Raw genomic sequence first — 26,647 nt, 5'->3', positions numbered from 1 at the left:
GGCATTGGCAGTTGTTTAAGCAGCAGAAGTGCCTTGTCCTGGGTCCTTTCAGAGGCACTTTGGGCCTTTTTTTTTTTCCCTCATTTTAAACTTCTTCGAAAGGATTATCTTGGCTGTGAGTCACTGGGAGTCTAGGGATTTAACAGTTACACCTACGTCCAGGGCATACATTGAAAGAGAGAGGAGGCCTTTTCTCAAGTCTCATGACTGTGAGAGACGGCTATCCATGTTCAGCAGTTGGGTGTGTGAATCTTGAGGCAGCACCTTGTAGACGTCGGTTTCACATGGTAACGTGAGGTGGCTTTTTCCTTTGATTTCCTAAAGCTCCGGGTGTGTTTAAACAACGGCCGCCTATTAGCATTGCCCCCTCGAGCCCCCTGCTACCCCTCCATGAGGAAGTGGAAGCCCTGTTGTTCTTGTCTGAAGGGAAACCTTACCTGTTAGAGGTATGTCCTTGTTCCGCTAACGCCATTTTCCTTTTATCTGCTTTCTTCTTTTTGAGGAAAAAAGTGCTTTTCGTTATTAGTTGTGTTTTGTATGTTACTCTGATGTAGGGGAGTATAGTTAAGGAGCAATTAATTCAAATTAGTTTTACTTCCTGTATCTATGTCAAAAAGAAATAGGCAGCTGAAAAGAATATTATTAGTCCTCCCTGCAACTAAGAATTGGACCTCCAGGTCCCAGGAGGAGGTGTATGGCGCACACACACACACACACCACCCCCCCGCCGAGTCACAGTCACTCCATTTATTATCAGAGGGTTTTTTCCCAATCTTATGTGTGTCCCTGGTCCTGAAATACTGCAGCTCTGAAGCATACGGGTTTTTCAACCTCAGGAGTATGGAAGTGAGCTCTTCACAACCTCCTGTTGAGGTCCCTCCCCCTTCCACCCAGAGCTATGGCATCTTAAGAACGTAATCTTCCAATCCTTGTTCTGTAACTTGATTTATATAAATGACTCAGTGAACATAATCATACTGGTTTTTATTTACATCAGCAGTGCTATGCTATATCTCTTTTTTTTTTAAGCTTAACGTCATGTATTTTTTGGACCTATCAGTGGTTATTTTAATCGGGGAGATCCCCTTTTAAAATCTGATAAAAGTGACTCCTGAGAAAAAGCTGCACATTTGCACAAATTGTGTTAACTCTCAGACAGACTCAGACTATTTTGAGGCAGTGTTGATGGTCCTCAATCTGAGCAGATTTCAGTGAAAGTCAGAAACAGCGTTTTAACAGTGAACTGTGACAAAAGAAACACTCCCCTTCTACCCTCACTAGGTAATGTTTGCTCTGCGCGAGCTGACAGGCTCGCTGCTGGCGCTCATCGAGATGGTGGTGTACTGCTGCTTCTGTAACGAGCATTTCTCCTTCACCATGCTGCATCTCATCAAGGTAGGACCCGCAAACACCTGGAGGGGCCGCGAGCCTGCGGGCAAGACCTCGGAAAGCATTTCTTCGGCTCCCAGCCCTTTGCTTCTTTTAATAACTTTAATGTTTTCCTAATCATAAAAACAGTATAGGCTCATTTTTTAAATGAAGAATAAAAAAGGATTCAAAATCTCACCATTTATGATTATCACCATGAATATTCTCTCACGTTTCCCTTTTTATTTTTTATGCATATATTTTAACATAATTAGGATTTTATTGTCTATATGATTTTTGTGCCCTCTTTTTTCAGTTGACATTATAAGTACTTTCCGTATCATTAAAAGCTACCTGAGTGTATTTCATTCTCTCATGTATCACAGTTTACTCAGCCATTCCCTTCCCAGTGAGGCATATTTGCATTGGGTGCAATTTTTAAGTGTTAAGAATAATACTTCATAGTTAGTGATAATGCTATGGTGACCATTGTTGTATAAAATGGTTTTAAAGTTTCAGGTTATTTCCCCAGGCCACATCTAAAAAATCAAAAGTAGATTGATTTTTCTTACTTTCTGAAGTAGTAATATATGTAGTTCATTATGAAGCTCTGATCAGTGTAGTAATTACGTATGTTGCACTTTCTGGATGCCAAGCACAGTTCCAAGCATATTTTGTATTTAACTCACTTAATTATGTAGTACATAAGTCCTATGAGGTACAGATAGATACTGGTATTGAAGGGATTGAAGACACCAGTGTCACACAACTAGTAAGTGGCAGAGTGGGAGTTCAGCTATCAGCAGTATGACTCCAGGGCTGTGCTCTTAACTCCTGCCTTGCTAGGGATTATTAGAAAAACCTTGAAGCCTATGCATACCATTTTTATTCATTTTTAATCTTTAATTTTTAATTACATGGAGAATACATGACTTCATTCTCTTTGTGAAAAAATGCACAAAGTCCATTTCGACCATCACCAGCCAGCCGTGTCTCCTCTCCACCCTACCCCATGAGCCAGAATTGTGACATCGGTTGTGTGTCTTTCCAGTCCTCTTTGTGTGAAATTACAGGAGATATTTGAGTTTGTCCCACACCTTGCCTGCCCCAGGATTTGTAAATAGTGATACACAGGTAGTGTTAACAAGTAGTTGTGATCAGTGGGTCATGTCTCCAGGCTCTTATTAAAGTATGTTTTGCCCTCAGCCTTTTCTGTACAGATCTGCCTGTATCAGGGTTGATTGAGACTTCTCTTTACTGTTTACTAATTATATAACCAAGGGTAGTTTCCTCTTCTGAAAAACAGGAGGAAATTTGACTAGACCTCACAGATTGTGTAGATTCAGTGAGGCATGAATCATGAAGTACTTACTTAGTACCAAACCTACTGCTGCTGCTACTGCTAAGTCACATCAGTCGTGTTCGACTCTGTGTGACCCCATAGATGGCAGCCGAACAGGCTGCTCTGTCCCTGGGATTCTCCAGGCAAGAGTACTGGAGTGGCTTGCCATTGCCTTCTCCAAGTACCAAACCTGGCACCTTGCAAATGCCCTGTTGTAAAGCAGTGTCCTTTCCCACTGCATATTATGTGTAAGGGTATTAAAATGCACAGGGGTGTGAGTTTTCTCAACCTTGCTTTCTTCATTTAGTGTGTTTTGGCAGATTTTTCTACTTCCTAAGCTGAACTTTTCTTATATTTCATTCACACCATGTTGATCTCAGAACACTCTAATGAGCATTCTCACAGCTACTCAAGAACAGTCAACAAAACAGAATAAGTATAAATGAAATCCAAGTATAAATTGAGGCCTGTTTAGTGACTAAAAACTCTCTCCCTTCCTTTCTGCTTCTTTCCCTCTCTCCTTCCTAATTTCATAGTAAAGTATCATGGAGGGTTATAGCAGGGAGGATCATGGTGGTGTTTCAGTCCCCAGATTTAGCATTTGAGGAGCTGAGAACTAGCGAAGGGAATGACTTGCCCGAGGTCCGCCAGGCGGTGGTGGAACTTGGGCTGGAGCCCAGCACTGTTGATTGCCACTCCGACCTTTTTCACTGAAGACTTATTGGAATCTTTGTGCTTTTAAAAAATATTTCAGAATCAACTAGAAACAGCTCCACCCCATGAGTTAAAGAATACATTCCAACTACTTCATGAGATGCTGGTAAGTCATGAGTGCTTTGATTCACTTGCATTTACTCGGCAGCTTGCATTTGTGAATAAAAACTGTATGTCCTCGTGTTGCTCTGCATTCATTTGGTCTGCACTCACCAAGTCCTCTTCACATCACCCATTCTTCTTGCCTTAACTGATTCAGAGGGGAGTGGTAATAAATTTCCTTATGTTCCGTGAGGGAGCTAGACAAGGACGCAAGCAATTCCAGTGCAGAGAGCAAAGGCCTTACCTACCATGCACAGAAAACGGTGCTCAGCTCAAGTGTGATCTTGTGTGAACCCCGCAAGAACCAGGAGAGGTGAATGGCTGGCTCTGCAGCCTGTCCATGTGCTACTGAGAATATCTTTATGAGCCACAAAACTGAAATGTAATCCACTATAGGGTGCATCCCAGTTTAGGAAATACAAAAGGCAGGGGAAAAAATACAACCACAATCAGTGAAACACGGTATTATTAGAAGCTGAGCTTAGAGAAGTGGAGTGACCTGCCCAAGGACATCGTCAGTAAGTGACAGTCAGGATCTGAGCCAAGTGACTGGCCGTGGAGCCTATGCTCTCTACCAAACGCCTGGTTTGCTTAGTGACTGGAAGAGGCAGGACTAAAAGGAGAGGAAACTAGCGGGGCTTGGAGAAGGAGCCCAGACCAGACCAGGCAGAGTTTCAGCTTCCAGTGCCTATGGACCTTTTCCCTGTAGGCCAGAGGTGACACACTGGTGGCCAAGTTCCACCTACACGTCTTGTCTATTTGGCCCAAATTGTTCTGTTCTTTAATTTCTGGATTCCAACCTGTCTTCAGAAATCAGGTAATCTGGCCACACTGGTCTGTTTCGTGCATGCTCCAGCCACACAGAGCAGTAACAGCATGTCCTTTCCATGAAGCTTGTGGTCTCCAGTTTCCCACTGCCCTCAGCACTGCTGTTGTCTGCCACGTGGCTCATTTCTTACCATCTCCGACTCTGTAGACATTTAAGTTAGTAACCTCTGCCATCAGTGATGGACACCATGGAAGGGTTTGAGGCAGGAAAGTGATATAACCTGATTTATGTCTTAGAAAGATTCTCCCAGCAGTTGTCTTAAAGGATGGACTAAAGAAGGAAGCAGGGTTGGAATTGGAAAACCATATAGGAGTCTGTGGCAGTAATCTGAGTGTAAAATACCAAGGCTTATACTAAGGAGAGACCAGAGCAAAAGGAGCTAGGGCCAGAACAACAGGTGTTTTAGAAGGAGAATCAGTGGAATTTGGTGACTGACTCTGAACCAATGAGAGAGACTAGCCCAGGAACCATTTAAAATAAAGAGTGGGTGGTGGGATGGGACTGGCTTTGCTTTAGGTCCCTAAGGCCTCGGCACAGGGTAAGCATTTAATAAACACTTTTGAATATGGAGATACATTGTGGGTGCCACTTCTAAAATGCCTATCTCTCTGGTCCTTTCCCTCCTTTTGGTCTGAGCGCTTTTGTAAGATCATTGCTTCTCAGGAGTGGGATTGAGTGATGTTCATCTGCTTAACAGCAGACCCACTTAGTGTACTGAACTGTGTGGGGCTCAGTGTCAGGCATTAAAAGTACAGCAAGAGTGTGTGTGACATACATAGATCCAGCCTTGTGTGGTGTGGCATAAATCTCCACATCGACTTGTAGAGCCTGTGTTATATCAAAACTTTGACAGGCTTTTTGTGAACTGTAAATCCCTTATCTTTGGGATCATGAACTACACGTCATTATAACCCACAGAGAACCCTGGATTTATTTCTTAACAGCATGTATTAGGAAATGTGTGGATCTTCAAATACTGCTTAATATTTTTTTATCTTTTGTTTGAAATTTAATACATTGTTGAAAATATGGCAGTAGCATATTTGTTTTTGGTTTTACTATGTTAGTAACTGTAGTCCCTTGACCGAGTTGTTTTTAAAGGCACCAGTGGCTGTAACACAAGTTTCTTCTTTCATTTACCAGCCTTTGTTTCCTGCTTCTCACAGGTCATCGAGGATCCCATACAAGTGGAACGAGTCAAGTTTGTATTTGAGACAGAAAATGGATTACTAGGCAAGTATGGCTGCCCTGTGAAGAAGCGCTTGCAGTAAAGGTGCAGAGAGCCCATCATTCCAGCCAGCCTCTCCTCCCCAGGGTCTGCCTGGCACGCTCTGCCTGGCATGGATCGCTGAGGAATCCAGGGGTGGTCTGTCAGGGCTGTTAGACTCCCTCAGTCTAGTCAGGAGAATTAAAGCCAGAGGATCTCACTACCCTGAACACCCCTGCTTTTCATAAGACAACAGCTTGAGGTCCTTTTACTGGGTCAGGTAAGATTCAGGGGTGCTGTGACTTTCTTCAGCAAGCTAAAGGTTTGCCACTTTAACAAGAAACCTTTCTTCCACTCTGTAGCCATTGAGGTGGGAAAAGACTAAAACCTTACACTCAGGATATTGTCAAGCTCATGAAATGGCAATTTCTTTTTTTCTTTTAACCAGTGGTATGAATGCACCCAAATTTTTATTATCTGCTCATAAAAGTTTTTTGACAGCCTTTTCTTTTTCAGAAGGCTAAAGTGGCTTTAATGAGCTATTTCTTAGAAAAAGTTTAGTTAAAAATAGTCTTATCCGACTCCCACCATCCACCTGTATTCCTAGTTAACTTGAGTCATTTTAGATATTGCTGTGTATTTAAAAGAAGTTTTAGCATCTCCTTTTATTGAAGAAAAGAAAGGTATGCTTAAAATGTTCTGTAGTTAGAACATTCTAGGCCACTGCTTTGGAACAGTGCTCTCTGCTCTGAGCAGCACCCAGGCTCTCTGAAACTTGCAGACCATATACGCCTCAAGCGCAGGGAGCAGGCATTACAGTCATCCCCTGTTAACCATAGGGCACTGGTTCCAGGACCCACTCAGATACCAACACCCATGGATGCTCAAGTTCCATAGTCTACCCTTCATATCCATGGTTCTGCACCTAAGGATTCAACCAGCCACAGATTGTGTAGTACTATATGTATTTATTGAAAAAAATTCACATATAAGTGGACCTGTACAGTTCAAACCCATGTTGTTCAAGGGTTGGCTGTGTTTATCTTTAAATGCCCAAAGCACAGACCAGTGAATATTTGTTGAAGTGAAATAGTGCCATAAATCTCCATTTATCACACTGAAGTATTTTAACTACTCTTTGTCAGTATTGCAGTGAATAGAAAACTTTGAAAGTCTCTAGGTGAAAAATCAACCAATATAAATTTTAGTTCCTTTCAGTTCTTCTGAAAGTCAAACCTTCACCCCCTTGTATTTTTCTTGAATACTACTTAAAGTAGTGTTTCTGTCCATTAGAATTTGGAGAACCCTATTAAGTCAGCACTACTATGCTTTGATTAAGTTCCTCATCTGCTTATCAAAAGTTTGCTGTGAATTTTCGGAACAGGAGAGCTGTTATTACCTGGGCCTACTTTCAGTTTAGTGCTTTAAAGGTAAAATTTCTTCCTTTATTCTTCAGCTCTGATGCACCACAGTAATCATGTGGACAGCAGCCGCTGCTACCAGTGTGTCAAATTTCTTGTAACTCTCGCTCAAAAGTAAGTATTGACTCAAAATGCAGTTGAGTAAATGATGTTTTTAGTTACAAGTCAGATATGACTCAAGAAAAACAATTCCCTTGTTTTGGTACCTAGGGAATCTGAGCCAGTCAGGGCATACTTGCTTGGATGGTACAGACAATTATTCAAACAATCTCAAAGAGACGTAAAAGGGGAGTATTAAAAGTAACAGATCTTATGGAATCCAAGGGGGGACAAAGTGCTAAACTGACAGTTTGTGCAGGAAGGAGAGGAGTCCAAGGTGGGTTTAGGGACCTCAACAGCAAGAATTCATGAACTATCACTCAAGATATCTTTAGTTAACTATCAGCTGTGTCAGCTTCTAGGTCCCCACTTTGAAAACAGTCTCTCAAGAGGCCTTATCATATAACAGTTACTTAAACCTATGAACCCAGGCACTGTGCTAAATACCGCCTGTATTCTCATTTAACATTTTCAGCAATTTTATGAGGTTAGGTACTGTTACTAGTCCCATTTCATGGGTGGTTTAAATGACATGCCTGCTGTCAGAGGCAGGACTTGACTTGAGCACAGGCTGACTGACTTCAAGTAAAGGTTCTTTTTTTCTTTTATTTAATTGTGCTAAAATATGTGTGTGTTAAGTCACTCCGTCATGTCCAACTCTTGTAATACTATGGACTGTAGCCCACCAGGCTCCTTTGTCCATGGAATTCTCTAGGCAAGAATACTGGAGTGGATTGCCATTCCCTTCTCCAGGGGATCTTCCCAACCCAGGGATCAAACCCGTGTCTCTTAGGTCTCCTGCATTGGCAGGTGGGTTCTTCACCACTAGCACCACCTGGGAAGTCCCTAAAATATACATAACACAAAATTCACCATTTTAGCCATTTTTAGGTGTACAGTTCAGTGGCATTAAGTACATTTATAGTGTTGTGCAGCCATCACCATCATCTGTCTCCAGAACTTTTTTCATCTTCTAGAACTGAAATTCTGTAGCCATTAAATAGTACCTCTCCATTACTCCTCCCTCCAGCTCCCAGCAATCATCCTTCTGCTTTTTATCTTCATGAATTTGACTGTTGTAGATACCTCACATAAATAGAATCATACAGTATTTGTCCTTTCATGACTGGCTTATTTCCCATAGCATGATGTCTTCCAACGTGTATCCATACTATAGCATGTGAAAGAATTTCCTTTCTGTGTAAGGCTGAATAACATTCGATTGTCTAGATACGTGTATGTACCGCATTTTACTTATCCATTCATCTGTCAGTAGATCCTTGTAAAGGTTCTCAATGTGAGAAGGAACCTGAGTTGTTTGCAACTTCAGCTGCCCTGTTTATTTATTATGTTGGCCCACGAAAGATCAGAGTGACTGCATGCTAATCCACAGTTATTTTTTTTAATTGAAGTATAGTTGATTTACAGTATTGTGTTAGTTTCGAGTGTATAACGAAGTGATTCAGTTAATATTATTTTTTCAGGTTGTTTTCCATTAGAGGTTGTTACAAGATACTGAATCTAGTTCCCTGTGCTACACAGTAAATCCTTGTTTCTAATCTATTTCATATATAGTAGTTTGTGTCTGTTAATCCCATACTCCTCTAACTTATCCCTCTTTTCACCCCTTTGCCCTGGTAACCATAAGTTTGTTTTCTATGTCTGTGTGTCTGTTTCTGCTTTGTATATAGATTAGATTCTTTTGTATTATTTAAGATTCCACATATAAATGATACTAAGTATAATATTCTCTAGGTCCATTCATGTTGCTGCAAATGGCAATATTTCATTCTTTTTATGGCCGAGTATGGAGAAGGACATGACAACCACTCCAGTATTCTTGCCTGGGAAATCCCATGGACAGAGGAGCCTGGCGGGCTACAGTCCATAGGGTCCTAAAGAGTCATACACGACTGAAGCAACTTAGCACGTGCATGGCTGAGTAATATTCCTTTGGGTATATATACACACATCACATCTTCTTAAAGCAGTCGTCTGTTAATGGACACACAGGTTACTTCCATGTCTTGGCTGTTGTAAATAGTATTGCAGAGTAAACATTGGGGTGCACGTATCTTTTCAAATTAGAGTTTTTGTCTTTTCAGGATACATACCCAGGAGTGTAACTAACCCAGGATTATTGAGCAGACAGCACTACCATCACTGAACTTTGCACTGAGCTCTCTTTAGCTTAATTTATTTTGCTCCAGATTTTTCCTGATTTTTAGCCATCCTTGGACTTATACCAGAATGAGAAATCTGTTGGGATTAATCTGCTGCATTTGAGCATCCTCAACAGATTTAAATAAGAGCCCAATTGAAATAACACATGAACACACATTTTCCAGATGACATAACATTGTAGACACAGATGGAGATCATCCTGCCACAATTGTGGGTTCACTAATTAGGCTTCACACTGACAGCATGTCATCATAATGACATAAAAGCCTAAAAGAGTGGTATTTCCGAGTAGTGTTGGGGCCACATGTGCCAACAAACACAAAGTCTATATATTAGTAGTGTCTTTATATGTACTTCCATATCCTGCACATATCCCATTTTATACATATGTTAATGGCAGTCTCCCCATCGGTACTATCTTCAAATAAAGACAGATTTCTAGGTGGGCAAATACACATGGGAAGGGAGAGAGAGGCTCCAAAATCAGGTTTTTAAAACTGTTTTTCCCTCATATCATTATTTCTCATTTAAATTATAAAAATTAAAGACTAGTTTGATTTTATCAAGAGGTCATTTATTGTATATCTTAAAACTACTAGAAGAGAACATAGGCAAAATATTCTCTGACATAAATTGTAGCAATGTTTTCTTAGGCCAGTCTCCCAAGGCAATAGAAATAAAAGCAAAAATAAACAAGTGGGACCTAGTCAAACTTACACATTTTTGCACAGCAGAGGAAACTATAAACAAAATGAAAAGGCGACCTACAGAATGGGAGAAAATATTTGCAATTGATGCATCCAACAAGGACGTAATTACCAAAATATATGAACAGCTCATACAACTTAATAAGAACAACAAAAATCAAAAAGTGGGCAGAAGACCTAAATAGACATTTCTCCAAAGAAGACATACAGATGGCCAAGTGGCACATGACAAGATGTTCAACATTGCTAATTATCAGAGAAATGTAAATCACAGTCGGAACTAAAGTGCGGTATCACCTCCCAACAATCAGAATGGCCATCATTAAAGAGTCTGCAAATAATAAATGCTAGGGAGGTTGTGGAGAAAAGGGAACCCCTCCTACACTGTTGGTGGGAGTATAAATTGGTATAGCCACTATGGAAAACAGTATGGAAGTTCCTTAAAAACTGAAAATAGAGCTACCATATGATTCAGCAATCCCACTCCTGGACATATATCCAGAAAAAACTGTTGAAAAGATGCATACACCACAGTGTTCATTGCAGCACTGTTTTACAGTAGCCAAGACATGAAGCCACCTAAATGTCCATCAACAGATGAATGGATGAAGATGTAGTACATATATACGATGGAATATTACTCAGCTATTAAAAAAAAACTATCATTTGCAGCAACATGGATGGACCTAGAAGTCATTATACTAAGTGAAATAAGTCAGACAAAGATAAATGTCATATCACTTATATATGGGATCTAAAGTATGGTACAAAAGAACTTATTTAAAAAAAAAAACAAACAGATTCAAAGACATAGGAAACACACTATGGTTACCAAAGTGCAAAGGAGGTTGAGGAAGGATAAATTAGGAGTGTGAGATTAGCAGATACAAACTACTATGTACAAAATAGATAAACAACAAGGTCTTCCTGTATAGCACAGAGAACTGTCTGCAATTTCTTATAATAATCTGTAATGGGAAAGAATCAGAAAAAGTATATGTATAACTGGATCATTTTGCTGTACACCAGAAACTAACTCAGCTTTATAAATCAATCATACTTTTAATTTTTTTTAATAATTAAGAGGTTATTTATTAAATGTACAGTTCGTTGTGGCTATTTTCGTGTGTTATTTTTCATTTTCCAACCTTGAGTTTTCGTAGAACTGAGTGATGAGTTAGATAAGAAACTTTTCACTACACATTTACCTTTTACTACTTTTTGAAGTTTTAAACATGTGAATGTATCCAAAGGAAAAGAAAATACAAATTTCATATAATTATAATTATATAATTATTATAATAATTTCATATAAAGACAACTGAAAGGAGCGTCTAATGAAAGTAGCATTTGTGTTTCAAAATTTTAAAGTACTATATATTAAACAAGAATATTTGCAAGGAAGGCATTTGGTTAATAAAAATTTCCTGCAATCACCAGGTGTCCTGCTGCTAAAGAATACTTCAAGGAGAATTCCCATCACTGGAGTTGGGCAGTGCAGTGGCTGCAGAAGAAGGTAATTGAGTTTTTAAGTTTTCTGGTTATTTCATGGGAATCAGTAACAACATATCTTATCAGGAAATAAAATCTCAGACCTAATTTGGAGACTGTCAAAGTATTTTCAGAGTTCACACTTTTTTGGGAGCAGTTGATACCTAGCTTTATGCATGTAATATGTATCTTAATACATTTGTCTTAATTTTATGGATAAAAACCTAAGGATGATTATTTAAGAGGTAGTATTTTAGAAGTATTTTGCACTTCTTCTTGAAAGCAGAAGTGCAGTCTTATCTGAAAGAATCTCCTGATGTGGTAGAAAGTCTGGGTCAGTTTATATACTATCCTATATGCTTTTTATACTGTAATGTGTATTGGTAGAAATTGTAGACTCACGGGCTTATTTGTCATCTGCAATGGCCTTTTTGACCTTCCATGTCAGATGTCAGAACATTATTGGACACCGCAGAGTAACGTCTCTAATGAAACGTCAACTGGAAAAACCTTTCAGCGAACAATTTCAGCTCAGGTGAGAGTTGTCTTTTGGTTTTGTGCGGATTGAAATCCCTTAGGTAGGATTTTTACTGTGTTTCTCAGAAACTGCTGTCTCAGGAAAGAGGTATATGTTAAAAGTGAGTAAGGACTGAAGACACGATTGATTTTTCTGTGAAAAAGCAGCAAGCGAGTGAGTTTGCCTGGAAGGAAAGCAGTGGGGGTCATTCAGCGTGGCCCCACCTGCCACAGAAGCTGACATGAAGGCACCGCCTCCAAAGGTCAAACGAAGGGTGGTCTTCCTCGGTGCTGCTGCCACCGCACACCCTGACTTCTCCTTGTGTTTCAATCTCTGGCAGGACACGTTAGCATACGCCACAGCACTGCTGAATGAGAAGGAGCAGTCAGGAAGCAGTAACGGGTCGGAAAGCAGTCCTGCGAATGAGAATGGAGAGAGACGCTTACAGCAGGTACATCTGCAGGGCACGTCCTGGGTGAGAGGGCAGTGCCCGCCCTGAGGTTTCCCAGAGACACCCTCAACCGTCAAGAGAGAAAGGAGGCCCCGGCTCCATCCTCCGGGAACCTCTGCTCAGGACTCATTCTCTGTGCTTACGAAGCAGAGCGCGTTGCACCATGACATTTATCCAGGCTCTGGTCTCGGTCTGCGGGCTGTTCTACTCAGTTTGGAGAGCATCCTGATAAAGCCCTGTTTGCAGATATGGTCCTTCCAGATTATACGTCATTCTGCTGGGTTACAAAATATCACCGCTTTCCCCTTCTGCTCTCACCAGCCTTCCTAGAAACACATACGCTTCAAAAGAAGGGCCTCATGCCATTGGAATCTGTGCTTGTCAGCGGCGTCAAATGTTTAAGTATTTTTCAATACTAATCACTATAGTAGAAAAAGGAATGAATTATTTATTGAACACTTACTATGTAGAATAATGCAGCAGGTTTAAATGTAATGACATGTATCATTTCTTCCCTCCGGTCCGTAACTTTCTGAAAGGCCTTCTCCATAATCTTTGGGATCCTGGTAATAACCAGTGAGTTTGCTATTCCGCTGATTTCACAGAGGGAAACTGACAGTCAGCATAGTGATTTGATTTAACTCAGGGCTACATTATGCCTGTAGGCAAGTCACTAGATTGTTGCTGTGACTCAGTAGGAACACAGAAACGGAAGCTCTGCATAATCAAGTATTGTCAAATATGAGGTCAGATATACACTTGTTATGTTTTATTGACCTTTGATAAACATTAAGTCGTTAAATGAGGACATTAAACTGCAGAACACAAGTAAGTCAGTCGGCATAGGAAAAATTATTAAATATGTATTTATTAAGTATGTATTTATTCCTTTCATTTCCCAAAGGGTTCTGAATCACCCATGATGATCGGCGAGTTAAGAAGTGACCTGGATGATGTGGATCCCTAGGGACCATGCCCAGCATGTGATGAGCAGTCATGTCATGGTTACTGGATGCTCAGCACCTTTTTGAAATCAGAATCTCATTCTTGAACCCTTTAGCAGAGCCCGGAGGCTGTACTGGGAGAACCTACCATGAGGGGAGGAGCCCGTGTTTTTAAGGAACGCACTCTCAGCCCCCGGGGAAGGCCTGGGAGCTGTTTGGCAGTGGGAAGACTCCAGCCTGTGGAGTTCAGCTTACCTGGGGCATGGTCCACGTGTGGACTGACACTTCTGTACAGATTTTAGGAAGTAAAGCTGGTGGCAGACTGTTCTGTTACGCGAACATACAGGAGTGAGTGCAGATAAAGCTGTTGCTTTCTCTATGATGCTACAAAAGAAATTCCTTTGGTTTTTATATTGGGGGAAAAAAAAGCAAGCTGCCTTTAGATATATGGGGGCAAATTTTTAATCTTGCAGTAACATTGAATAGAAATATCAAGTTTAAAATGATGTAAAAATATGTGATAAAAAATCCTTTTCACTGTAAAATAGTAGTTAAAGAATTCAGTTTACACAGACCTTTGTATTTAATATGTCTCCCTATTTGTATAGAATTTCAGGTGGGTCTGGATGAGAGCCCTAGGCATAAACTTGGATCTTGATGAAATGTTACCAGGATCAAAAATTGGGAAATTAAGCTCTTTAAGGTATTTTTCTGATAAATTGAGATTGAAAGAGCAATAAAAAATGCTATGTTCTCTAGAAGTATAGAGTGCATTCTTTGACATCAATGACTAATTGTTCCCAAAACAAATTTTACAAAGAGCAAAATAAAAAGCACTTTAAGATAGGATTTTATTGAGTTTGACTTCATAAAATCTTTTTAATGCTTGGAGACATATTGAATAAACTGTAGTCTTAAATCATGTGACCTGCAATCATTTGCTTTTGCTGGAAACTTAATTACTAAAAGCCTTGGTACTGGTTGTATATGAAGTTAAATATCTGAGTTGAGAGACACTGCTTTGTGAGTTTCTGGACATTTTACTGCAGAGGAGGAATAGGAGACTTGATTTCTCCTCAGCATGATTAATTGACATTGAAAAGATAAGGATAAGAAATAACTAGCAAGCCACTGAACAGCCACCCATTTAGTTGTGTTTCCCAGGTCTTGGCACCACTCACTCATTTCAGGTTAGCTGCCAGCCCACTCCTTTTTCTGGAGTGGAGAGGGGATGCCGACATAGTTCATATATTGTATACCTTTTGGGTTTTGAGTCACTGCACACATTTTCAATCCTGTGTGTCTTTAGTGGCGTGCTCTGCCTTGTTCTGTGCTCCGCACGCACAGGACTAGGGGAGCCTCAGGAAGCACTGAGCGGCCCCAGTCAAGGATCTGCAGAGTCCGAGAGGCGCAGTGGACCCATGACAGGGCTGACAGCCCCTCCTGCCTTGCACCGCAGACTCTGTGGCCTCACCGCTGAAGGTGCAGTTACAGTGTGGCCAGGCTGCAGTCTGTAATTGCACGACTGGCCAGTGGTGACGTCTGTCAAAGACAGACCTCAGAGCAGAGCTGCACCCCAGAGAAAGGATTGGAGGTCCTTAGCAGATTTTATGTGGTTCTGATGTTGTTGCAAATTCAAATGTGATGTTTTAAAGCGAATTTTTGAGTCCATGAATACCACGCCCTGCTGTCCCCCACCGCCACCCTCTCTCCGCCCTCCTCCTCACAAAGCGACCCCACGGGATGTGACCTTGAAATGCCAGCCACGAGGATATGGCACTGGCAGCTGCACTCAGGAGCCCAGATTCAGGAGTGAAATCGCCACTTCTGTCCCTTATTTCCTATGGAAACAATGCCTTCCACAGCCCCCAGCACCTCCTGTCCTCACAGTAGCGTTCATCGGGACCAGGACCACCCGTCGCTGACACGAGGCACCCTGGTTGGTTTTGCTCACGTTGTTGCTGCAGTGAACATCACTTGCCCTTTGCCAGTAACCTTGATTTCCCCATGGCTGCAGTCTACCAACCTGCTGATGACTTTTTTTTTAATGTCATACAACACAGTGACAATTACGACAGGCTTACCTTGGAAGAGATGTCATTTTTACTGCCAATCTTTTTGGATGAAGATGTTTTTATAAATCTTTCAAAAAGGTCTGCAAGTCGAATAGGAATTGCACAACTAAACCCAATGCTGTGTGTCCTCAAGAAGCTCCCTCCATGAGATCCTTCTTAGGATGGCCAAGTCAGTCCCTTAGAGACGTCCTGGGAAAGAAAGCAAAGGAGCCTTCAGACAGGCACCCCAGCCTGTGACTTCCCCTGGAGCCCACACGTGAGCCCAGAGCACATGTCACCAGACTCACCCTATCTTGCTCCACCCTCCCTGCGAACATCAAGGTGTGTGCAGTTGCCTTTTGAGCTTGGAACAGGCAGACTGGAATTTTCCTCTGCTACCTCTTGTGTACAAAATCTTGTTTATACAATTTCAAAAAGAAGTAGATGAACTAAGGAGGAAACTTCATTCTAAATTTGGTTCACTGAGTGGCAGAGTTCTTAGCTTCTAAAGGTATAAAATAAATTTTTCAAAAACAGACTTGGAGGCTCACTGACATTTTTCTGTGTATACCAGAAAATGGCTATGGTTGGGGGAAGGGTGCCAGGGGCCGGTGACCTGGAAGGAAATAGTGCCAATTCCTTTTCATACTTTGTACCGATGATGTGAATAGGGTCCATTCTTTAATGATGAAGGGCAGTGGGTCTTTTTCTAAGCTTTTTATTATTTCTCCTCTGGATATCCTGACCATTTCAGGATTCATTTGCAAAGCTGGATAAGGATGTGCAGAGCTCAGACCAGTGGCCTGCAGCTGTCTCCCCCATAGCTTTCAGGCCTCCCAGCGGTCCCCAGCATAAATCACATCCCTGGTCAAGCTGGATTTCTTGTTGGACCCCACGGGTCTCAGCCTCACCCCTGATGGCCAGCCTCTGCCCACATGGTTCCCCTCTCCTGGGCTCTTTGCTGCTGCAGCTACTCTGCAGTCCACACCCATTTCTCCCCGGCTCCCAGTGACCAGCTACCAACCTCTGCAAAAACCAGGTGTCCCCTTTTCTCAAATCTTAGAGCCTTCTGGGTATGAACAGCTAAGGAGCAAACCCCTGGCTCTTGGGTGATGGGGAGAGGGGTCTCTGGCATGTACCACAGACAGGGTGCCAGTGGGCCCACTTATACAGGTATCCTCTGTCAGTTGGGTCCTTAGATGCTGACAGGTTTTGAACACTTTCCATGACACTAAGTTGTCCAAGTTTGAGAGGACTTTTGCCTTTACAGATCAATTCCCTGATCACTTATATGAGCTGTTTAGAGCTAGGCCCTGCTCAAGACAGCGACACTCACCAGCCTCAAAGTGGGGCTGGGGGATGGGGGGCCACATTGCATGGGGTAATTATTCTTTCTGCAAAGTGGAAAGTTCTGAGACTTCTTAGTTTCAAATCATGAAAAGTGACCCTGGACATAATTCTCATTACAGATGCCTTAGCCACTCATTTAAACCTTTGCCGTAAACATCAACTCTGTGCCAGGCGCTGGGAGAGGAGAATGGAAAGGACACAGGGACCCTGAGCATCTAGAACGTGAGGCACAGGATGCCAAGGAGGGAGAGCCCTGGTTGCTGGAGGGGGGGGCGGGGAGGGGCTTGGAAATTACAGGCAGACTCCAATTTTATCCCAGGACAGGCTTAAGTACTCAGATACTTGTACTCAAAATACATGTTCTCTTAAAAGGCTCCATTTGCTCAACCATCCCACACACTGTTATCTAGCACCTCATATAAGCAAGGTCTCATCCTGAACGGTCAAATTCAGGCAAAAGTCATGACTAAGTTGTTTTTATTTTTAAAAGTCACCATATAATAAAACTGCTACAAAACCCAGAATAAATATCTTGTAAGTTACAAAAGGAAAACAGAAAAGGTGCTTGCTGTAAAAAGGCAACAGAGGGTTGATGACAAACACAGACCAAAAAGATAAGTGCATGCTTGTTTGCCTGGGTTAGGGGTGGAGCTGAGGGAGCTAAAGAGGGAGGGTTGCGCCTCCCGCCTCCCGCCTCCCGCCTCCATCCCTCCAAAGGCCTCTCTGCTCAGGTCCCAGGGCTCTATCCTGGCTCACAGGGTCTGTGTTCCCTTTCTGAGCCTCGGCTCTGAAGATAGGTGGCCCAACCTGGTGCAGTAAAAAGTCTTGACTTGAAGGCCAAATCTGGGTTTATATCGTGGTACTACTACTTCACTTCCTGGCTCGGTGAGCTAGGTAACCACCCACCTCCCCATCTCTGGTTCCCAGTTTCCTCCTGAAGCAGGGATGACAGTGTGTACTGTGCAAGGTAGGTACGTGGACCCGTTGAGAAGCTGGATGGAGCTCGTGGCCCTCCACTGCAAATGCAGAGGCAGCCTTTGGGTGATATCCCCCTGCAGGCTGATGCCAGGTAGGCTGTAAACCTGGACCAGAGCAAGGTGAGGACAGCTAAGAGAATCAAAGGCATGGCCCCGTGATCACCTGGGACACATCTGGCTGCCTCTGTCGTGCTGTTGGTGGTGGCTCAAGGTATGGGTAAAAGAGGATTTTTTTTTAATGAAACAAAGATGAACATTTTTAATGATAAAAGATACAAGTCACAAAGAAGATAGACATCATCATATACCATTAGACACCTTGACAACAAAGATAATAAAGCAAAAATCAGAAGAAATATAACGGAAAAGAAAACAATAGACATATTAACATTTTTTTCTGAGAATGTTTTATCGTGCAGAAAAAAATTGGAGCATCCCGAATGATGTCATTAATTAAATGTAGTAGATTTATATTTAATTAATTTATATTAATCATAGGCTCCCCAGGTGGCCTAGTAGTTGCAGGAGATGCAGGTTCAATCCCTGGGTTGGGAAGATCTCCTGGAGAAGGAAATGGCAACCCACTCCAGTGTTCTTGTCTGAAAAATCCCACGAACAGAGAAGCCTGGAGGGCTACAGTCCATGGGGTTGCAAAAGTCGGACATGGCTGAGCACACACCACCATATTGATCATATCCTACACAATTACACTTAAAATTTTGTATCTCATATGTTGTTAGCAGATGTCCATAGGACATTTAGAAAAACTGGCAAGAAGATAAACATTACTAAATTTCAAAAAGTAGAATTCTTTTTTTGTGCGTGTGATTCAGATATACACATGTATTATTTTTGAAATTATTTTCCATTATAGGTTATTACAATATATTGACTATAGTTCCCTGGAGAGTTAGGGATTTTATCAACAAAGCTGTCTTCAGGAGGTGAGTCCTAATGGCAGAACTGAGAGGGCCCCGTGGAGATAAAACTGATGGAGGTCTCTAGAAAAAGAGCAAGGACTTAAGCCAGAGAGACTTGGCAGCTGACTCTGGGCTGGTGCTTTGGACCACAGCATCCTCATCTATCCAGCGGGTAGCATAGGCCCTACCTTTGCCCCAGGGCTGTTCTGAAACCCTGTGAAAAGTTGGGTGGAAAAGCCCTTTGGACATTTTGAAACACAGGCCTTTTCTGAGAAGCATCACCCTTATCAGGGCCACCCAGTACCCTCAGAGGCAGGGAAAACATCCTCCACTAATCAGGAAGCCTCCGGGGCTTCCCCAAAGCAGGCAGGAAGTGAGGAGTCATCTCTACCTTTCACTTCCCCTTGACTGATACTTGGCCTCTTCCAGCCTTCAAGCACCTCCCCACGGGAGGATGACCCCCTCCTTCATGGAGGCCTGAGCACTGACTGACTGCTTGGCAAAAGGTCATTCTGCCCACAATGTTGGCATCTGGGGAGTGGCTGGCAGGAAGCTGAGCACAGCCTGGCCTGTGCTAACGGCGGCGTGTGGACCCCCACCCCACGGTGAGGGAGGGCCTGTCTGGCGCCTGCAGCCCTGCTCCATCAGCTTCCATTCAGCTCAGGCCTGGGGTGGGGTGATGCAGGCCGAGAGCTGGGGTTCTCCCAGGCAGGGAGCCGGCGCACCCCGAGTGCCAGTACCAGAGCTCCAGGAGGAAGAGGTAGCCTCTTTGCCCAGGGTCCAGGCTGAAGAGGGCTGAGGAGGGGGAAAGAAGGAACCAGTTCAAAGCTCAGCCAAGGCCTGCGACCAGAGCATCCAGGACATGACGCTCCCCATGTAAGTGTCCTGGGCAGGGCAGTCACTGGAGGCCTGCTCTCCCTAATGGCCAGCTCCGGCAGCAGGTGGTGACAGCTACGGGAGCCTCCTCAGCAGTCCTGCTCCTGCACCGACGTCCCAGCCCCACATCACACACGTGTTGTCCACCACATATGTCCCCGTGGTGTGGGAGGCCTCCGGGTGAGTCCCGCAGCCAGTCAGTGTCCAGTGCTCTCCCAGGCCACGGTGACCTGCCAGGGCCCCAGGACAAAAGAAAGGACGCATGAGGCACTCTGCAAGCTAGGCCCACAGGGCACAAGCGGATGTCTGCAGGCCAACACGAGCTCCTTTTCTTCCCCTGACACCATGCCTCCCGCAGCTCTCACCATCCCCATCAGGGGCTAAGCAAAACCTTGGCAGCCCGCCCCCTCTGCCCCCACCACAGCCAGTCCGTCAGAGCTGTGGGCTCCTCTCTCAGGGCCCAGTATCCTGCACACTCCCTCCCTGGCTAAGCCCCACCACCCGGGCCAGGACAGACACAGGAGCTGACCACTGGTGCCAGGGTCCTCCACCTCCCCGTGGGAGCTGCAGCCTGGGGCAGAGGAGGACCGGCTCAAACACTCGGATGCTAAGGGACTTTCTGTCTCTCCTCTTCCATCCTCATCAGTCTCCATCTTTTTAGGGTCTGATTCTGAAGCTGGGAAATCCAGAAACAAGTCAGGGTAGGAAAGAGACACTAAGATGAGTGACAGGACTCCGCCGTTCTCAGCCTTGCTGCTGGCCTGCTGTGTGACCTTAGGAAAGCCATACACCCTCTCTGAGCCTCTCAGGGAAAACATCATCTCCTCTCACCCCAAGAGCAATGGGGAAGGGGTTCCAAGGCCTGAGATGCTAAACCGGGAGATGGAACACCCCGCCATAACCCAGCCACCAGGACAGAAGTTCAGGGGTGAGCTTGATGTCTCCCTGGGAGACTTAGGCTTCCCTCCAGAGCTTGGGAGTTGGGCACACACCCTAGCTACAAGACCTCAGAGAGTGGTCCTGGGCTAGAGCAAACCTGTGTTCCCTCTGTGTGAAGTGGAAAGGGAGGCTGTAAGGATGAAACGAGGAAAGGCACGTGGAGCCCAGCACAGTGCCAGGCACTGGGCAAGGGCTCAGCTCGTGCTAGGGTCGTGGTCACTAGAATCCCTGTGTGCTAGCTGAGGGGCCTTACGGAAGGCACTCAGCAGGTCAGGGTACACTCCCCTTCACTGTAAAGCGGGACTCTTTAGGGCATGCTTCACAGGTAGTGGATTCTATGGCCTTCAAACTGGCACGTGCCCTGGAGTTTACCTCCTGGGTGATCCAAAGAACACATGGACTTTCCATGAAGCCAGGACCCTGATGAGATGGCCGGTGGTCTACTGGGCCTGTCCCAGCCTCTCCACCTCTCTGGGCTCATCTTGCTATTGCAAAGCCACCCTGCAGCCTTCATCAGCCACTCCTACAGCCGGTTCCTAACTTGTCACTCGCCCTTGTCATCTTCTTCCTCAAGCTTCAGTGGCTCCCCAGTACAAACTCCATGGAAAATCAACTTTTGAGCTAGTTATTTCAGGCCCGCTGCCTGCCCACTCCCTCAACTCTCCCCAGGACATCCCACGTTCCCACCAAGCAGGACAGCTCAGTCCCTCCACCGGTTTGAGGGGCTCCATCCCCAGGTCCCCCGCAAGGTATGCCCTCCTGCTACCTACACAGGGCATGTTTTGGACACAAGGTAACCCATCCACAGTTACCTATATCAAGAATGGATTTTAAAGCAACAGGTGATAACCATGACAGCCAGCACACTGTCCTCGCGCCAAGCTAAATGCTTAGCCCCCCTCACCTTGATTCTATCGATGAGGCACCGGAGGCACAGAGAAGTTAGGTAGCTTGCATGGGTCACACAGCGGATGACCGGCAGAGCCAGGATCAAAGCAAAGTCGATTCCACTGTTGGAGCCGCTCCTTGAATGGCCCCTCGTGCTGCGCCGCCTGTGGTTCAGCACCTGCGAAGCTCCGGGCCTGGTGCTCTAAGTGTTAAGCATTTTTGTAGCAACGCAGTGAAGCAGGAGCTACCACGGGCCGCTCTTAGGGAGGAGGAAGCTGAGACCGAGACATATGAGGTGCCTGCTCAGGGCTCCGGGGATGGAAGGGGACTGGCCTTTGCTCCAGACAGTTGCACTCCAGCGTGGGACCAGCCAGATGGAAGCAGGTACACAGGGAGCCAAGGATGCCTCCTCACCCCAGGGTGAGCCCAGCCTCCTACCTGTGAGCACGTAGCCCTGCTGGGGGCATCAGGCATGGGTCTGCACACCAGCCCCAGCTGGCAAAGCTGTGCGGATGCTACAGTTGGCCTGGGGAGGCAGGTAGCATCTGGCAACAGTGTAGACATCCTCGCCTCCAAATGCGCTGTGGGCCAGGCAGACATGACTGCCCTCTTAGGCCTGAGAGCCAAAAAGAGAAACCCTATTTTAGAAAGGGCTTTAAAACCCAGGATGAGGGGCTTGGAGGGGACCAACTCAGACACCTGGTCTCAGCCTCTCAAACCCTCTCCAACGTCCCAGCAAGGGGCCAGCCAGCCCCTGAAGACAAGGAACTCACTCCTGTCCAAGACAGACTGTTCTGCAGATGGACAGCTCTGAATATTATAAAGTTCTTCTGGACACCGAGAGTGACTTCAGAATGCAGATACAGGGAAATCATAGATCCCAGAGCCAGGACCCAGACTGCTCAGCCCCGCCCCACTCCCGTCCTCTCCCACATGCCCTAACCTGCAGGTTCAAGGGCACAGTCAAGCACACTCCTGGACACTGTCTCCCAGGCAGAAATGGTTGCCCGCCCCTGTCCTCCTGGCCTAAGTGCTGCCCTTACACCAAAAGGCCATGACCAGATGGCAGCTGTGTTAGGCTCTCTGGCCTTAACGTCAGGTCCCCTCTTTTGCTGGTTTGAGAAGATTTCTCATCTGCCAGAAACATGGAACGTCTAAGAGAAAAGGGCCCTGGAGACCACTGCGTGCAGAGGCAGCGAATCCCCTGCACAAGTCTGGTGCTCCCCTTCCCCAAGGCAGTGAGTCCCTGGCACACACGCTGGACCCACCCCCTTGAGGCAGGTGCTGCAATCCATCCAGTCTCATCCTACGGAGTCTCCCAGGACCCCTCAGCATGGCTCCTTCTAGAGCACCCAAACTAAGTGACTGAGATATGCCCCATTTAACTTTAACTTGCAGAAGGGGCACTGGAGTTCAGAGGGGGAAGGAGTCCGGGCAGATCTGGGCCTGAAAGCGGGAACCCCGCCTCACTCTCCTGTGGGAGGGCACAGGTCACCTCGATGGACTCGCCCCACGGCCTCCTGCCCCTGCAGAAGCTGGAGCAGCCCAGCAGCTCCTCGGGGAGGTGCAGTGGGCCTCAGTCATGCCATCCGCATGGGCCCAGAGTACACCGACCACACGGTCCTACAAAGCAGCTGCCCGCCTTCAAGGAGGCCGTGGGGTGAGGAGGGATGGCTGGGGAGGGGAGCCTCTGTAAGGTCGAAACGGCCCAATGATGTTAAATAAAAGAACCCAGATGCCAAATAGATAATGTAGTACTTTAATGGCTAGGTGCCCCTGGGCGGGATTCCCGGACCTAACAGAGCGAGGTCCGGGAAGTCCGCACGGAACAAAGGCAAGAGGCAACTTATATAACTTTGGGCAAGATTTGGAGTGGTGGTCTCTCATAGGTCAGTTAGCCACCAGGTTGGTTGCCCGATCTGCTCAAGGTTGTGCAGACGCAGCGGAATAGTTCTTGCTGTTTCTGGGCAGAATGCTGTTTCTGGACAGGAGGTTAGGAGGGGGAGGTTAGGAGAGGGTTGATTTCTATCAGGACACTCCAGTAATGGGGGAGGGAATGAGAGAATAGAGCACAATAGTCAGAGTCCGGCGGGACTTTTCCCCGCCGGCGGGAAAGGGAATAGGGGGAGAAGTCCAACAATGGCCACTGAGGTCCGACCTTACAGCCTCTGTCAGGGCTTTGCTCACGGAGGACTCCAGATCTTTGGCTCCTGGTGGAAGAGAGGGGGGCTTCCCTGGAAGCTCAGCAGGAAAGAATCTGCCGGCAATGCGGGAGTCGCAGGTTCCATCCCTGGGTCTGGAAGATCCCCTGGAGGAGGGCATGGCAGCCGGCTCCTGTGTTCTTGCCTGGAGAATCCCACAGACAGAGGAGCCTGGCGGGCTACAGTCCAGAGTCAGACACAACTAAAGGGACTTATCCCACACTCATGGGAGAGAGGGACCTTAAAGAAGGTGATCAATTTTCCCACGAAAACACATCATCAGAGCCCTGCAAAGCCGTTTCAGAGCCCATATTTGTCGATCTCTCCCAGTCCCCAGAAGCAGGCAGCTGAATCCTCCCTCCATAGGGAGGGGCCAGATTGCCCAGTCACACAGACCTCCCGAGCCCCAGCCTGGACTCTGCCCACACTGCCATCCTGCTGACCTGCTCCATGGGTGCGTTGTGGGGTGGTGGTCACTAGGTTGGGGTTTCCGAACTGGTCCTCAGGGAAGAACCAGGCCTTGTTGATGACATCTTGGGCAGAGAAACGGATCGTCTCTGCCTCAGCTCAGCCAGGGTGAGCTCCGGCTCGGTGGTCAGCATCATGACCACCCCTGGTTGTGGGGCAGGCAGGGAGAGACCGGGGTGGCCCAGCCCTCCTTCCCAATCTGGGACTTCTCTCCTGGGGCACACACAGACACCCCAGCACACACACCTGCATGCACGCACATGGACACACCAAACGGTTCTTCAGAAATTAAACCACCTACAATCTCATGCTTAAAAAACAGCCAGGGTATGACTCTCTTTATCCTGTTCTCACACCTCTGAGCCTTGGCAATTGCTGTTTTACTTGCCAGGTAAACTTTTATTCATCCACTAAACCCCAGATGAAATGTCCCTCCTCCGGGAAATTTTCCCCGCCCTTTAGTGTGGGCAGGCACCTCCTCTGGGCTCCCTTCCACACAGCCCCGGCTCCTCTGTCTGTGCATCTGCCTTCCCCAGCAGACTGAGTGACCTTGAGGGCACCATGTATCTGACTCATCTTTAGTCCCCATGCCCAGCACAGAGCCTGGCACAAGGGGTCCTGTTGCAGACCCTGCCTGACAAACAGGCTGTCAGAATCATGATGGCTGAGGTCCGCTACTCACCAGTCATGTGGGCGGCACATGTGTGTTAAATGATTCAGTTTGCAGATTTTTTTTTTTTACACACCACGTCCGAGAACATGACTGCTGAGGGTCTGGTGAACAGCTGCTACGTGAGGGAGGAAGCAGGAGGCCAGCATCCCCAGGTCTTGGGTCTGTGTGCCCCACCAGGCCAGGCACCCCTCCCAGAAGGGCCGCACTGCATGAAAACTGGGGACTTCCGGACTCCACTTTGCAGATGAGCAGTGGGTTCTGAGAGACATGACTTACCATGAGCCTGGGTCACTGGACTCCAAAGCCCAAGCTCTTTCCTCCTGGCTTGTAGACATTTGACTCCCAGGGCAGGGCCAACTGAACAACGATGGTGCCGCCAGGGGGCTGACGGCAACTTCTGCAATGTCAGGATCTCGTCCACTGTGTTCTCCCGTGGAATACTCCACCCTGGCTGGCGCAGAGCGACTCATTGATTGTTAACTAAGAGAGGTAGCTCATGGCTGTCAGTGGTCCCCTTACTGTCACCTACAGAGACCTGTATTTGAAATGTGCTTTGGGCAGCTTCCTCATCAAAGGCCTCCCTCCCCTTTGGGAGGTGGGAGCAAGCTTCCCTGATGCTCCCTGGGGGACCCCAGGATCTGAGCCACCAGCAGATGACCGAGCACAGGCACAGAGGGACGTGATGCTGCCAGGCTGAGGAAGGGGGCGCTGTCGAGTGTGCAGTGGGTGCTTCGGATGGAGGTGGGGAGCCAGGAAGCCCTGCAGGCACCTGCACTTTGGGACAGGTGGACCCAGAGGGCAGTCCCGTCTCATCCCACATCCTCCACGGCACCCTTCAGGGGTCAGCCCCACCTGGGCCTCTTGCCTCTTGGCAGGGCTTTTGTCCTTCTTTAATTACCTACCCCCCAACACACACACACACACTCACACACACACTCAAATGCACACACACTCACACTCACACACATACTCACATACAATCACTCACACTCACAAGAGTTGCCCGAAGCAGCTGTGTCAGCTCCCCCCTCTTCTCAGATGCACCCCACCTTTGATCTGGCCAGCTGACAACCAGCCAACACTCACTGTGCTCCTCACCAACCCCCATCCCCACCCCAGAGATTCAGGAATCAGGGGAACACAGAGCCTCTTCCACATCTTTCCCTTCATCTGAGTGCTTCCTGGCCAGTACCCACCCTTCCCTCCTCCTTCCTTGCTTTCTCTTTTGGGGCAGAAGGCACCATCCACAGAGGCCACCCCCTGACCCCAGTCAGGCTTCCTCGGGGATCTCCTGTGTCCACAGTCTCTTCTCCCCATCCTGTCTCCAAGTCCCTCATCTCCTGTTATTCTTCCTCTTCACCACGTAAGATTTCTCAAGGCTTCTCCACCCCCAAAACCCCATCCCTCAAAATGGCCCTCCCCTCTTGACGCCCACTCAGCCTGAACAACACCCAGAACCCGCTCTTTGCACCTTCTGCTTCTCCAGCCTCAGAAGACTTGGAGTCTGCAGCGCTACCGTTATGAGTGGACGTTAGGTCGATTTAGCAGTGTCAACATTTTGAACATGCACACTTTCGGGAGGGAACTATCCTTTTTGTGTGTATGATCATTTGAAAAAAAAATTTACAAGAAAAAAATTTTTTTTAATGTGAGTTGCTCAAAACTCTACACAAAGTGTCTCTCTCCCATTCCTGACGACCCCCACCTTCCCAGGGGCAATCCTTGTTACTCATTGTAGGAGGTCAAACAGTGTTCCCGCCAAAAGAACGGTACCTGTGCCTGCATGCTCAGTCGTGTCTGACCCTTTGCGACCCTCTGGATTGTAGCCCACCAGGCTCCTCTGTCCACGGGATTCCCCAGGCAAGAACACTGGAGTGGGTTGCCATTCCCGTCTCCTACATTGGCGGCGATTTCTTTAACACTCC

The 26,647-nt window shown here is 46.2% G+C and overlaps 2 protein-coding genes across 4 annotated transcripts in view; one reads left to right on the top strand and one right to left on the bottom strand.

The window, feature by feature from the left end:
- USP24 (ubiquitin specific peptidase 24) overlaps window positions 1-14,137 on the top strand; it is a 140,481-nt gene extending 126,344 nt beyond the window's left edge. For all 3 annotated transcript variants that reach the window (XM_088835328.1, XM_055403730.2, XM_088835329.1), the window contains 9 exons: window positions 325-446; window positions 1,282-1,395; window positions 3,465-3,530; window positions 5,522-5,588; window positions 7,019-7,097; window positions 11,414-11,489; window positions 11,913-11,999; window positions 12,322-12,432; window positions 13,337-14,137. In XM_088835328.1, coding sequence (XP_088691454.1) covers window positions 325-446; window positions 1,282-1,395; window positions 3,465-3,530; window positions 5,522-5,588; window positions 7,019-7,097; window positions 11,414-11,489; window positions 11,913-11,999; window positions 12,322-12,432; window positions 13,337-13,399 — 785 coding nt within the window. In that variant the 3' untranslated portion in view covers window positions 13,400-14,137. The remainder of the gene's footprint in view (window positions 1-324; window positions 447-1,281; window positions 1,396-3,464; window positions 3,531-5,521; window positions 5,589-7,018; window positions 7,098-11,413; window positions 11,490-11,912; window positions 12,000-12,321; window positions 12,433-13,336) is intronic.
- Window positions 14,138-19,575: 5,438 nt separating this feature from the next.
- Window positions 19,576-24,738, bottom strand: PCSK9 (proprotein convertase subtilisin/kexin type 9). Its single transcript, XM_088834994.1, is given in 10 exon segments — window positions 19,576-19,655; window positions 19,658-19,783; window positions 20,083-20,124; window positions 21,819-21,989; window positions 22,869-22,943; window positions 22,946-22,963; window positions 22,966-23,022; window positions 24,025-24,135; window positions 24,138-24,194; window positions 24,732-24,738. Coding segments are annotated over 10 exon segments (744 nt in total).
- Between the last annotated feature and the right edge of the window lie 1,909 nt (window positions 24,739-26,647).

The sequence above is a fragment of the Moschus berezovskii genome, chromosome 4, assembly GCF_049115385.1.
Source record: "Moschus berezovskii isolate FMDL1 chromosome 4, NW_MosBer_1.0, whole genome shotgun sequence".
Lineage (NCBI taxonomy): Eukaryota > Metazoa > Chordata > Mammalia > Artiodactyla > Moschidae > Moschus > Moschus berezovskii.
Note: the sequence above shows the minus strand (reverse complement) of the source record. Positions and strands in the feature narration are given on the sequence as shown.